General features: G+C 37.3%; 1 protein-coding gene across 1 annotated transcript in view; it reads left to right on the forward strand.

Annotated features, from left to right (window-relative positions):
* The window catches only part of LOC117959826 (netrin receptor UNC5D-like), a 180778-nt gene that overhangs the window by 142699 nt on the left and 22474 nt on the right, over positions 1–15605 (forward strand). The window contains exons 5-10 of the mRNA XM_034897157.1: positions 5628–5802; positions 6849–7016; positions 9168–9332; positions 9673–9705; positions 11618–11803; positions 14868–15017. Coding sequence (XP_034753048.1) covers positions 5628–5802; positions 6849–7016; positions 9168–9332; positions 9673–9705; positions 11618–11803; positions 14868–15017 — 877 coding nt within the window. The remainder of the gene's footprint in view (positions 1–5627; positions 5803–6848; positions 7017–9167; positions 9333–9672; positions 9706–11617; positions 11804–14867; positions 15018–15605) is intronic.

A 15605-nucleotide genomic window follows, 5' to 3' on the forward strand; every position in this document is an offset into this window, starting at 1 on the left:
TCCTCCTATAAATACATCCAATACAGGGAACGGGGACATAGTGTCACAAAAACGTAGCTTCTTAAACACTTCAACAGTATTGCAGAGAGGGCGAGTGAGTGAGCCTTCGTGAAGGGCAGATCAATACCGCAGTAATCAATACTTCAACACTCAAACGCAGCACACTTGTTATCGATACCAACTAAAAAGGATTTAATAGAGAGTTGTTGTCTTTTTAAGTGTGGTTTGGAAGGTTTGGGCCGACATAAAATGCACTTAAATGGTTGATATCTGTGCAACTGAACAGACTCTGGTGATCCAAGAGTCCCAGAAGTCCCCACAGCCCTCCTCCTTCACTCTGTTTTTATGAACTTTGCACTTAATGATTGATGTAGGTAGATCTGTAAAATGGTTTTATATTTAGTGTTAAAGTCAATGTTATTGTCATTTGATATTACAGTAGAAGTGAAGTCTTGAAGGTTTCATTTGATTGATAGTTTTACATTTACAATATTGTATTTAATCAGAATTGTTTCCAGAAATTGATGTGAATTATCAGCTAGTAATTATGATGCTGCATGTTTCATTGTTTATTTTGTAGACATCATCGTGTCTTTTACTGATCTAGGCACAAATAAGATGATAAAACTACATGTCTGTACTTACTATTGTTAATCTATGAATTAAAACGATTAAACCTGTTTTATAAGATAGGAGAACTACCACAGTGTACTGTAGAATAAATACTAAAATGTTGACTCATGTAAAAGTATATTAGTAGCATCAAAATATACTTAACATACAAAAGTGAAAGTATGCAGAATGTCCCATTTCAGTAAAAATATATTTCGGATTACAGTTAGGGCTAATTTCAACTACTTAATATGCTGTTGAGAACCTTTAGCCATAATAACACATCATAATTTATTAGTAGATTATACTTATATTAACAATCTGATGAGATGTCGAAGATTTTAAATTTAGAGGCAAACGTAGTGAAATATTTACTTTTGCATAAAGTATGCAGTACCATGAAATGGAAAAACTCAAGTTAAGTACAAGCTCCTCAAAAATGCACTTAAATACAGTATTTGAGAAAATGTGCTCACAAATGGAGTGGCATAGTGGCATGTCATAGGGCTCTACAAAGTGTTCCAGACACTTCACAGGGGGTTGCCATAATGGTGGGCAAGTGTCACACACTCTTCTGACAAATGGTGAGGTAATGTTAACAGTTAACTTTGTCGTTGAGAGAGGTACTTTGTGGTGGAGATTGGTGCCGCCACTGACCTTTTTTAAAGTAAATTTTGGAGCATGGTGTGACTGATCCACAATAAATACAGTTTCTTTGTCTGTATCATAAAGAAAATAGTGTATAAGTAACTATACCATAAGTTAATTTTTTTTATAAATGACAGGCTACAGCAATCCTTGGTCTCATGTTACCCCCGGCATGTAAGAGTATTTTGTAGTGAACAAGTATGATTAAAAAGCCATGAGCTTGTCACCTAGTATCATATTGGCATATATGGCATCAGATGCTGCCGACGGGGATTGTCAATATAGTTTCAGGGCTTGAGCCCAGGTTTACAGTGACAACAAAAAGCAATAGAGGAAGCAGGCTTGTCAAAGAAGACACTTCAGAGAAAAGGAAAAGCAACAGCAAAGTACAAGAAGTACTTAACCACCTATCTATACATACATTATATACCTTCTGTTTATTCTCTACATGGATTATGCCGCTTTTCTATACTGTAATTTATGTAACATCACCTGCAGGGGGTGAACAACCACACATTCAACTTCTCTGCAATAAAACAACCGTAATGAAATTCATAATGTTCATTTTTGTTGAAAAATAACTTTTAATTTAACTCAAGGGTAATACGTTAATGCCTTAATTGCACTGTATTGTATTGTTTTATATAATAAGGTTTCCCTGGGATTTTGTTCACCACCATTAGCTTGCACACTGTGATTAACACAAAAATGAATGTGCCCCAATGACATTTATTTGTGTCTTTGTGGAACATTGTAAATGAGAAAAAACACTTCTCTTCATTGCTTTAATAGCCCAAGTGATTAATGTTGCAAAATAGACAGTGGCTGAGCATTTATCCAGCTCATTATTTAAACTTGCTACATTGCAATGGAAATTAGATTTGTCATTGAAAGAAATGTTTATAATATAATACAGTGTAGCATTTATTTCTTGGTGTAGGCAATGCTTTTGGTTTTTACTCAGTGTTTCCTAAGGTGTCTTATTATACCCTGAATGTTGAAATATATTTAATTTCGGCAACATAATGGTTACATCTTGGTACCTGTCAAGTTCAATTTTGGCAGTGCTCCATAAATATGCATCCCATCTGAATATATGTCGGGAGAGAACAAAGGGTTGGGGGTTAATTTTCAATTCACTGAATTCTCCGCAATATATTTCTCAATCACAGTTGTTTATAGCCGGTTAAATAGGTTTTCTTTTTTCTTTCTTTTTTCTTTTTTTTTAATGAAATGAATGGGAGTGTATTTTCAAGTCATTTTCAAGTCATTTGAGCATGTGCTGAGTAGAAATAGCAAGTTGTGCTTGGATTGATTTAAGGTGCTGACCTTACAACACTGAATTTGTATAATTAAATAAGTTATTCTTATCTAGTAGTAGTTGACCAATAGCTTCTTCCCCCATTCAATTATTGTGACCTTTTCTCACATCATAATAACACATGCAGTTACAGTAATTTGAAAATAGTCTGCATTAGCAGAGCAATATAAGACAGGAGCTTCAGTATGAATGTTGTGTGTTGCTTGTTTAACACCAGATCAGCTTTTCGTTCATTATTACATTACAGCTTCTACTAGCTTTGTCTGTCTCTGTGTCAGCCAATTCCTAATTTCACATTTTCCTGTCAGCTTTTTCCCCTACCATGTACAAACTCTCTCATCGTTTCAGATCCTGCCACTCCCACCTGCCCTGCAGTTACCACTGTGTTCCCGCCATTTTCCATCCCATCACACCTGTTCCCAACTTTCATTCATTCCTCCCCTGCCTGCCTTTTTGACACCTGCTTGCTAACATAATCCCCTTTTGGATAGGTTTGCCTCCCCTCCCCTGCCTGGGGACAGGTGTTGTAAATGAGCGTTTCACTAAACAGTACATCTGGTCCTTGTGCATAAACGTATGTTACTATTCAAATGCTACAGTGATATCCATATAAGAAAAAGAAAAAAACTAAACTAAACACCTGGTTGTAACCTTGGCCTGTTTTCAGCCTCGAGTTAACTTTTTATTTACCTGGCCTGGTCTCAGAGTAATGCTTTAAGGGTCAAACCTGTTTTTAAAGAGCCTTTTACATCTTCTCTCTGTGACATTTGAGATGCCTTTTAGGGAGAATCTATTCAAATACTGCAGACAATACAAAGAGAGTGTATAATGTGACCCTGATAAAAAAAAAAAACAACAGAGCTCACCTCTGTCATCCTTTTGTAAAAGAGGCTGCAGTATTTGCGGAGATGGTGATAAAGCACAAACCTCCTTGTTGTCAAGGTTAATTCCCTACTTCCCAGATACTAGACAGGGCCACAGACAGTGTATTGGAGAAGGCAAACTTTGTACATTCAGAGGAACAACTGCGTACCAGACTTTACTCTATATTTTTTAAACTATAAGACCTCTAGATGGATGGATTGATGGATAGATGGATAGATGGATAGATAGATAGATGGATAGATAGATAGATGGATAGATAGACAGGGTGTCAGTTTAGTGTATTATACAGAGGGTCGAAGATATGGAACACATAACACCCATTGAGGTTTCTAAAGAACAGTTTACACAGAGAGTAAAATTGTTCCTGCTAAGTTGTCTGAATTTTCCACATGGGTTTGTGCTCTAAATGTAATTAAAAACAAAATTTACAACAAATTTTAAATTGTTAAATGTAATTGTTTCTATGGACATTGCCACTTAATAAGCCCGTTGAGGGTTTTTCGGCAATTGTTCATCACATCTTTTTGTGAAACATATAACACTGTTTTAATGTTTTTGTTGTGAAAATAAATAAATTAATCATATCAAGATTATGTGATTCCATATATAATCCTTTAAAATGCATTAAAACAAAAGAATAATTGGTATGATAAAACTACAAGATAAGGGTTAATTTGATTTAAAAGGACATTCTGCACTATTTTTCCACTATGAAAGGTTGAAATAGACTGCTTCCATAATTAAGTATATTTTATAGTAGCAGCTGTGGAGAATGTCAAACAGCATGGACGGCAACACGGGGGTTGATTGGACATTGAAGGTGTGAAATAGTGAAAGGCAAAACACATAAAGACCAGGATTGATGAAATGGCTGATACAGCCCACCAGTCCATTGTGGTTTCTTTGCTTGTCTTGAAGGCTGTGGAGCCAAATGATGAAAAGATATAAATTAAAGGCACATGATGAAAGACTTCTTGGGCCATCAAAAGGAGAAAAAAACCGTTTGTGACAACATGACTCCTGATTTATTGATTTCCCGGCTCAATTTTTTCATCCTTGGTGCTTGGAAAGAGCAAAGCAATCTCTGAGTTTGTTGACCGTTGTTATATTCCCTTGGCAAATGGACACTCCCCACAAACACACACACACACAAACAAACAAACACACTGGAGTACAGACCCATGCACAAACACATGGAGCTCCCAGTGGGGTGGAGTTTTTAATCCTCAAATACACTGCCATAAATCAAACCCCACTCCCTCATGCCCCAGCTCGTCTCTCTCAATGAAAAGCTCAAGCCATTGGCACATTAATAGCAATTTACAGGACCAGTCATGCGAGAAGAGGAGCATCAACAAAGCGTCCTTTATTTTGTAATTCCTTAATACTTTCAATCACTACACGGACACTGAATTGGTAAAGAGTAGAGGTGACCTACCTACCGTATCACCCCCTCTTAGTGAATGTCATGTTGTACCTTAACAACAAACCCCTAACCTTGCAAACAGAATTATCTTAATAAATGTAGTGTGGGGAAAAACATTGAAATAAAAATGATGTGTAACTGTCTTTGGGAAAGACCTGAAAGGAGAGTGTTTAGTGTTAAGGAATGGCATCAGTCACTCTCTAAAAGTAAGGTATAACAATTTTGATGTAGTTAGCATACAGTAAGAAATAACAATGTTGATGTACAAAAGTTAGCTAAAAGTAAGGAATAACAGTTTTGACATAGCTAAAAGTAAGGAATAATAGTTTTGACATAGCTAAAAGTAAAGAATAATAGTTCCCATATAGTTAGCTAAAAGTAAGTAGGCCTAATAACATTGTTATTGTCTGCTAAAAGCTATGAATAAACAGTTGAAATAGCTAAAAGTAAGGGAAAAGCAGCTAAAATAGTTAGCTAAAAGTCCTGAATAGCATTAGCGTAAACATTTGAGATTTAATCATTATTATTCAAAACCAGACTGAAATACAAAAGGTATTGTTCACAAGTTCACACACTCACCCAAAAAAACACATCATAGATTTGTATCTGAAAATAGCCGCTGTTAAGAAACACACACTTTCACTATAAAGTATTTAATCTTTCACATCTTCAAATGCGTTTTTGTCAATACATGAAAGCCTTTTAGTTACTCATGCAATACACTGCTGTTTTCAGGTGGAATGGCTGAAAAATGAAGAACCTCTCAACTCTGATGGTGCCATTGATACAAGAGGCGACCATAATCTCATCATCTCTGAAGCCCGTCTCTCGGATTCCGGAAACTATACCTGTGTTGCCAGCAACATTGTGGCCAAGAGACGCAGTGCCACTGCCACTGTTGTAGTTTATGGTAAGATATCAAATTCTACATATACTGTGTGATATTTTTCAAAAAAAGTTGAGTCTGAGCCAGAAAGGTGTGACGGTACAAATCTTAATAGTTTGCAGTACAGGTAATCAAAACAATGTCACACAGCTTTCTTGTCGGCCTCAAAATATCAATTTTCACTTCAGAAGTAGGCTGTCAAATTGACACCTCAAGCCAATTCCCCAAAGTCATTAATATAAAAAGCACTCCTCAACCACAGCGTGCGGTCTTTTTTCACACAAGACTAATGAGCAGGCAATGGGCAAGTGATCCCTCATGTGTAAAAACAAGGAGACACAGACACAATATTTACAAGAACTCAATTATTGATGATGGAAAGGCAGTAACGTGGACTGTCACAACTCCCCGTGCTTTATCTCCCAGTGCGTAACCACCTTGGGTGGAGCGCTTTGAATAGCTGGAGGCTAGCAGAAGCCTTTACCAGCATTTGTATAACCCTGTAGAGAGTTCTGCAGAGACAAAGGAGAATAAGTGGAATTATAATGTCATACTAGCACCACCTAATTTTACACCAGAACGATAACTTGTTAATTGAAGGATTTTAAGTGTATTTTACTGACCTTTCATCCTGTTATTTTTAGTTTTGTGGGGAGGGAATTTACCTGCTGCGAATCGTCTAATTCTTTCTGACAACCTGTTATTGAGGCCCATCAACCATTAATTTCCTTAATGCAAATGAAGTCAAGACAGGCTTACTACTCTAAATAGCCTCTGACAGATGTACAATGGTGGAAGACTAGTATTTGTTGTCCTATGACAGCAAATGAGCCGATTAGTCAATCATCCCGCGTTCAACAAATCAGAGGAGGAAGTAGACAGAAGGGAAGACACCATTGATCACCTTTGTAAGGGCACCTCAGTTTTTCCTGATAAGACATTTATTGTCACTATTGAAAGAACCCCTGTGGTGCAGACTGTGCAGATTAGTGTTAACCACAGAATGTAGGTCAGATGTCATTCTTGTAGTATTTGTTCATCCCTTTCTTTTCATCCTTTCACACATACAGTGAACGGGGGCTGGTCCTCGTGGACAGACTGGTCTCCCTGTAATGTTCGCTGTGGTCGGGGTGTGCAGAAACGTTCTCGCACTTGCACAAATCCAGCTCCTCTCAATGGCGGAGCCTTCTGTGAGGGCATGTCGGTACAGAAGAGCACCTGCAACACACTGTGTCCAGGTACGTACTCGCACATAGTTTAATGCTGTTAGTGTTTGTCCACATGCTTAAAAGCTGTTGTCAGCTCACAGGTTACAGTATTAATTATGTTTAATCCTTGTGTTGTCTTCCCTTTTTGTTTTTTTGGGTCAAACTTTCAAAGAAGTTTTTTTTTTTCAACACTTTGGCCTCCTTCCATACGTTTTTTGTCACTTTTGCCAAGGTTTTTGTCACTTTTTAATTTTTTTTGTCACTTTTTCCAATGTTTTTGAAGCTTTTTCTGACTTTTTTCTTTATGAAAGTAGTGTAGTAGTTATTTTACCATCCATGTTATATTTCTGATATAGAATTTTTTAGGTAATGGGTTAAATTGGACTTGAGGACAACAGGAGGGTTAAGTCGAGAAAAGATGCTTGAACAAATTGCATTCATAGTTTTTTTTCTTGCCTCAAAGAAATGGTGCAAAATGGTTTTTATTTTATTGTTTTATTTTTTTCCAACTTAATATATTTGGCATTTTGATATATTTTCTGTTATTGTAGCGTGGATGGGGCTACAACTGCATTGTGAAATCCTGTATAATGACGATTAGGTGCAGCCTTGAACCTTGTAAAAAATATATAAAACATTAGTAGTAGTTTTATTGGATTTATGTGCTTGAACTATTTATTGCTAATTTCAGGAATCATTACAGATACTGGGCCTGATCAAGAAAGTTTATGTATTTACGCTTCAACCTTTTTACAGATTGAAATAACAAGTTATTACATGTTAATTAGTAACACTTAGAAGAGCTGGTCAAAAGACTCTTTTCTTTTTTTTCTTTTTTTTTTTTTCTTTGGACAGAGCCAGGCTAGCTGTTTCCCCCTGCTTCCAGTTTTAATGCTAAGCTACGTAAACCTTCTGCTGGCCCGAGCTTTTTATTTAACAGGGTTACTCTTGGCAAGAAAGCAAATAATTGTATTTTCTAAAATGTTGAAGTGTTCTTTCTTTTTGATGTCAGCCTTGAATGCATTAGTGTGGAGAGGTTTCTCTCAGCTCACAAATGCACGGCGACACAATAATACAGTAAATGTGACAAAAAGTAAAGGCAACAAAATGCTCTCTGGGATTGATAACTCAGGCGCGTTTAAAGCCCTTGTAAGGTGATTGACTTACCTGTAATTAACAGAGAACAATGTCAGTCTTGAAGGTAAGAAATCAGTCTAAAAGCTTGAGGAACACTTTAGCAGTAAACTCCTTTCCAGCAGTTACATTGTACCATGAATGCATTGCACGTCTCCACTGCTGATAGCAGTGACAGTAGTTTATATATAAAATCTAATGCAGTAGACCTTAAAGAAAAGCAAATAAAGATAAAATGCATTAGCAATAGAGAGAGGGAATGAAAGGCATACAGTAAGGAGAATTTGAGAGAGCGAAACAAAGAACCGAAGCTTAGGATGGGAGAGGAAGAGCAGAGCAGCAGTTTCACTTATCAAAACTTCTTTGTAATCTGCTCTGCCCAAGTGTTTTTTCTAGACAAGCCCAAATTCATGATTTCAGCCACAGCATGAGTATAAAAGGAAATGCTCATCAATTTTAAGAAAAAAAAAGTTATCAGTGGAAGGCAGTGCACTCCTGCAAACATTATCTAGCCTGTGCCAACCGCCTCCTTCTGAAGGATTCTTACTGCTGCATAACATAAACAGGGTGCATTTGCGTTTAGATTAGCCGGAAGAAGGAAACCTTTAGTTCATTTGGAGGTGGAAAGGAGGCTTGATGGAGTATAACATAACCAGAGTGCCTTTGTGCTCCAAGTCAGTACGGCGGCTCAACCTTTTGGCACCCTGAGGAGGAGAATGTTTTCCAGAAGTTAGAGAATTTTTTTTTCTCGTAAAGTCCCAAAAACTATTATATGTATCAACGTAGGTTGATTGTTTGTATCTTACATACGTATAGTGAGTTGTTTTTGTCATGTCAGTTAAAAAAAGAATTGGTTCTCTTTTTCTGTATTTTTCTATATCTTTTTTATTCTTTTGTGCTTTGCGTTAACTGTATGGGTGTGTTTGTTTACACATTAAAGGGATGATGAATGAACTCAGACGACATGCATTATGCACATCAAATCTTTAAATGTGGATCCTTGTATTCATGAACGTTAAATGTATACAATATATGTGATTCCCTCAGTGGATGGTGGCTGGGGAGAGTGGAGCGAGTGGTCGGTGTGTAGTTCAGACTGTGAGAGGCAGCGCGGCAGAGAGTGTACAGCTCCGGAGCCCAAACATGGAGGACGGCTGTGTGACGGGGTGGCACTGGCTACAGACAACTGCACCGGCGGCCTCTGCACACAGAGTGGGTAACAACGCCATCTCTCTCCACTGTTTAACAATGTGAAACCGATAGTTCAGTGTCATTTCTGTCAGTCCTATTGTGTTCAGGGACTGTGTCATTATAGATTTACTGTTTATAATTTTTGGCAGTGTGGGCTAGATCATGATAGTCATTATACTCATGCTCATTACCAGAACCCTCATCCATCTCCATTATTCATCCTTTCCACATACACGCACAGTGTGCACAGGCATGGATGCATACACAAGTAGTAATTAAATCAACTAAGTAGCATTAGCTTGTAGCATTTAAAAAGGTCAACGAGAAACTCTCAAATTCTGATGTTTCTCTGTCTTTGCAGATCGAAAGTTGCTACATGATGCTAAGCCACAGGGTGAGTTTGTCCTCAGCTTGCATTACTGACTATTATGTTATTCTAAAGATTTCACTGTCTACAAAGAATACTTATGCAATCATTTACTTGATACACTGACCAGATAATATTAGTTATAAATTGGCCGTAAAGTGTTGCTTGTTTCAGATAGGCTCACCTCTCTTCTGTCATCACCTTTTTAAATTACTTGCATCTGCCGCTTGTGTCAGCTGTTGCTAAGCTACACTGTCTATTTGCTGGAGTTGTAAAGTAACATAATGTCCATGTTTGACAAGTGCCAACACAATGTTTTTATTAAGAACTCTGACCCACCGCTGGCAGTAAGTGAAAGAAATATGTCTGGTGGTTTAGCCTAGCATATCAGAAACTTTACCAATACAAAGCGTGTTGCCATAAAATAAGAAACATTTTGATGTCTGGAAAGCAACCATGGTATAAGAGGGTTAAATCAATCTGACAGGTTTTGATATGAAAACTAACACATTCTGCATGACTCATTGTGAATTATCCCATAGTTAGAATAGAGGGGAGAGTAATTTAAGATACAGATATTATGACAGACAGGCAGTTTACAATATGTCTGAATGATGAGTGGAAAATACACAAAATGTTTCAGTTCATTGCAAGCAAATATGTAAGCGGATAGGAGAAGAACTACATTTTTGTAAAAAACAGAAAAAACAGTCCATTTCCAGTCTGGTTTTGATTTTTGTGTCATGGTGCACACATTTCTGATTAAAACAGAAGACTGTAATGGTTAGTGAGTGTTTTTTCCACCCTTGGCATCCATTTTCACTCCATGTACAATAACATACAGTATGTTGGATCATGTCACTTGTTAATAATGGACTTCAATAGGAATTCAAGTAAAATACCATTTACTCCTGTAACATTGTGTGGTTAAACTGTATTCTGTAGGTACAATATTGTTAAACAGTCATGCGTGATGATCAATTCTATCAACCGAATCATCTGTTTTACTTCTGTACCAATTTACTGTCAGTTTCCATAAATATTATTTTTTAGATTCATCAGGTATAGCATTTCAAGCCACTGGGCCAGTGGTTTGTGTCTGTGCATGCATTGCTTTGTGCATTTTTGCCGTCAGGGTAATGGGCTATGTACGTGTTGATGACAGATGCATAGTTAAAGCCATAGGCACATGTTCTCCTTACTTGTCCTTTAACACAGTTATGTATTTTTTTTTTTTGTCAGAAATGGGAAAAAGTATGCAACCAAGCTGCCAAAACTTCCCAAGCCCCCAATTAACCTGATACTGTAGCTGTTAATGCCGCTTTGCATTATTTGTCAATTTGTCCCCATTTGAGCTTCAGGCTACTTAGAGGATTTCTCAGCATGTCCTCTTTCGGCGCAGATCTCATTATCTTTCAAGAACAAGCTAGGCCCCTTTATTTCCCACTCGTTCTTTTTCCTTTGTGGAGTTGGCTGCAGTACTGGTGGGACAAGATAGAGCATAATCATTGCCGATGAGCTAATTTAATGAATTGGTTTTGTCACATTATCCCATAGGAACGCAGAGTGCCTCCAACACTAGAGCCAAGCAGTGTTTGAAATGACAGTCAGGTGCTGGGTTGATTATAATCTCCTTCCATCCGAGGTTCCTCATTAGTAGCTTTAACACTTCACGAAGGAACAATGAAGCTGTGCATCAGGAGGCAGGGCAGACGAGGAATAGAAAACAAAAAAGGTGCTAAAGTAGTGTGAAACCAGGTTAGACTTGCTTCCCATAAAATACTTCCATATCTTTAACTCAGCTTCACAGATTTTCAGTTTATTCTGGGAGAAAATGTCTTGCAGATTCTTAATTAATAAGCACAGCAGACTTAGTAGAAAGCAAGAAAAAGTTACTCAAAAATCTTCTTCTCTTTTTTACTTACTCTTACTTTCCAAGGTGTGGAGAACAGCAGCGATGTGGCCTTGTATGCAGGCCTTGCTGCAGGGGTGGTGACAGTGGTGCTGCTGATCATCGCTGTCACTCTTTACCGAAGGAGCCAGAGTGAGTATGGTGTGGATGTCATTGACTCCTCCGCCCTCACTGGGGGCTTCCAATCCTTCAGCTTCAAGACCTCCCGTCAAGGTGAGCCAGTGACTTTGCGTCTTACAAATCCAATTTACACGTAAAATCGTGCAATTAAATGCTACATCCCTCTGTGAACATAGGCTTCCCACCGCATACTGTATCCAAACTGGGAAGATGAAAATGAATAAGAGGCTTTTAATGTTACTAATGGTTGAAATAACAAAGAGTAGATGGAAAAGATGAGAACATAATCAGGGAAAGTTGCGGTACAGTACAATGTTTAATGTAAGTTTCGTAATGCTTCTTGTAATAATTTCCGTCATGTCATATCTTGAGGAGGACACCTTTGAAAATTATCTGTATACATTCAGAATATGAAGCATATGGTATAGCAAGTTGTGTGGATCATTTGCTAGAGTCTGGTGCCATGTTGGATAATTTAATTAATTCATTAATATATGCACGCTGTTTTACTCCTGCATAATTATACTTAACACACACGATAAATTTGTTGATACATAAATTCTGTATGACTTGCTTTAATGTTCACACCTATCACTCCTGCTGCTGTATAAAAGCAGGTTTCTAATAACTAAAAGTGAACAAACGCATACAGTATGTAGAGCCAACAGTTGTAGGTGATCATTTTGGCTTTTGATATGCATTTAAACTTGTACTACACTAAACGTTTTTAATCTATATTAGAAAAATAAACAAACTCAACCTCATTGATGATTTTGAAGAGCCTCTTCACCATATAAAGTGTTCTTTGCACTTGACCTTGTAATAAGAGGTTGTTAAAGAGCAGTTAAAAACAAGTACTAAAATTGCTCTTCAAACCTCATTTGCATAAATACAACCCACCTTGGCACAAGATGGTTCATTTGGATTCACAAAATGACCGACCAGGCACGAGCACAAGAAAGGCTCCTGCACCCACTAAAAATTGCATTTGGATTGCATCTGTATTTATGTTTCTATTTACTTCCTTTTACGTTGACTATGCTATTAATGTATCAATCTGGTGATCGTAGTCAGGAATATGAGGATTTGGTTGATTTCATTTTCACAAAATAACAAAATGTAAAGTAGCTTTTTGACTACAAGTGCAATCAGACTATTCCAATTTGTTTCATGATTCAAAAGACTCAGGAAATCTGTCTGAAATCAAATTAGGTTCTACCGTTTGCCTGGTATTACAATGAGATGGCATTATAATATAAATGAAGTGTCATTCTCCTCCAAACATAAGAACTACGCACAAATGAAAAAGGGACTCCAGACTCATGTCTCATTTTTCAGCTTGTCTCTAGGTGAACAAAAATTTACAACTCACACACACACACACACACACACACACACACAAACAGAAGACCACGAGATACAGCATGTGGTTCCGATTCTGGTGCACTAATATGCTATAAATGTACTCACATATTAATGTCATGGTATGTAATATAAACTGCAGAACATGTGAGTAAGCCATACAAGTTTGTTAATACTGTATATTATGTATACTGTATATGTGTATGAATTATGCATACATTTTCTTGTATAGGGATATTACTACATAAATTATTAAAAGGGTTTAGGGCCAAATGATTATTTAACATTTTTTTACCTGATCCTGTTGGAGATTATTGCAGTAGTGCAATACATGTTAAATAAAATGTAGTATAAAGCTTAATCTATAATGCACACCATGTATGAATTGCTTTATTGCAAACATCAGTATACCCCAAGCAATTAGCATTCACTAAATTCTTGTGGTACAAGCAAATGTTGTGTTCTAAACATTTTTTCAATTTAACATATCTATTATTACTTAGACCTTCTTTAGTACCATAACTTCAGAAAAAAATAAACAAGAGGTGTGTCATCAGGGTAGTGAGTCAGTTTGTGGCATTATCTGCTGTTTTTGTATCATCTATCTAACATACAGCAAAACTTCAATTAATTATTCATGATTCCAAAATTAAAATGTAACTTATTAGAGTTTAAATTTTTGTTTACCCGGCTCCCGAATGAGTATTTGTGGCCCTACATCTCCAACATCAGAGCTCAGAAGCGAGGTGTGTTTTGCCCCACAGATTGAGGCATATTTTTACAAGGCTGCATTATGGGTCGCCACAGCAACAGCTCTCAGCAGGGCATAATAAAGTTCATTTTGATAACACAGCAGGAGCCAGAAAAAGCTTTAATCTTGGTCCCTGTTCTCCTAGAACAGCCCAACCTCCATAAAATCCAACATCCCTCCCCTCCCCTCCCTATATGTTGCAGCCTGTTAAACACTGCCACAGTAGTTACACAGTAATCATTTCATTACATTTCTTTTTTGCAAAGACATCCTTGATCATGAGTCACTATGACAACGCCTACACCAATTCTCCCAAAAAATAGAGAAATCAGCAATGAACATTTCTTTGCTCATTAGGGAAAAACCACGCCGTTTGCTTAACCGTGTCTTATGCCGTCATTTCATGCTCGCTGAAAAAGCTTTTGACTCATTAATCACAAAAAAATTCACATTACAAAAAAGATTGATCTGATCTATAATAACTTTTCTCTATTTCTTTTTGGATTGACAAGGTACTGTGATTTAATTCCAGTAAAACATACATACTGTACAAATGGCTACAGTATGTGACTGATTGGGTGCATCACTTGCTGTAGCTGCAGCAACACCCTCACCTCTGCCTGCACCTCCTGATGTTGGAAATGTACAGTACATGTAAAGAAAAATGTAAATATTCACATGAGTTCATTGTTAATAAATCGATAACTCAATTCAATGGCAATTCTTTTCGGACTGTCGCAGCATTTTTGTTTTTAAACCACCATGACATCAGATTTAAGCATATGATTGCACCCCAGCTGTTGTTGTTATGCAGATTCAACTTTTAATTAAGACATTGATACGGTAAGGTGTTTGCCTTTCCTGTATTCGTGGTAATAATAGTGTGGAAATAGTCATAGGTGGATAAAACTAATAGTCATGATTAGACAATAGTCACGTTTTAGGTTTAATTGTTGAGGCAGTCTAGTTTAAAGTGTCACTCTCTGCAAATGTTATGTCTAATTGTTGACAGTAATTAGCAATTTCTGTTTGTGTGTTTTTCAGCAAACCCCCTGCTAATTAATTCATCCATGCAACCTGATCTGACAGTGTCACGTACCTACACCAGCCCCATGTGTTTTCAGGACTCTATTGACAAGGAGCTGATGGCCGAGCGCTCGCTCCTTGACCCGTTGCCCGATCTCCAAGTCAAAGGTCAGAAAATGAAAGTGTTTTGAAAGCCCAATGTCTGTGGTGGTCAACTACTTTTGGCAAAGCAAGAGTTACAGAGCAGTGTGCAGTCCTGCCGCTGCAGTCACAGGGATAATCCGTCTTGCTTTGAACCTGCTTTGAGGCAATCTCTAAGAAAGCTGTCACAAAGAAAAATGGTCATCACCTTGAAAGGCATCACGAATTGACCATTCGCTATGCCGCGTCATCCTTAGTCGCTGTTGCTACGTTTGTCAAGCGTTCCGCTCTTGCTCAGACTTGCAGTTTACAGTGATATACCACTCTTCATTTATGATTATGTTTGAAAGAATGGGTCCTTGAGTTCCAATATGTTATTTCCATGGCCTAGAAAAATTCAATCAATATTTGTGAACATGAGCTACTTTCTTTCTCTCTCGAAGCCAGAAACCAGAGAACTTGTCATCAATTGTAAAGTCTGGAGCTGCTAGTTAGACAATACCCATATTCTATATAGATGTTTAGATTTAAATAGAAGTATAGACATATGCCTATATGGTATTGAAATATAGAAATATGAAGTGTCTTGGACCATAAGACTAACATGTATGGATT

Source organism: Etheostoma cragini, chromosome 16 (genome assembly GCF_013103735.1).
Source record: "Etheostoma cragini isolate CJK2018 chromosome 16, CSU_Ecrag_1.0, whole genome shotgun sequence".
In the NCBI taxonomy this organism is placed as follows: domain Eukaryota; kingdom Metazoa; phylum Chordata; class Actinopteri; order Perciformes; family Percidae; genus Etheostoma; species Etheostoma cragini.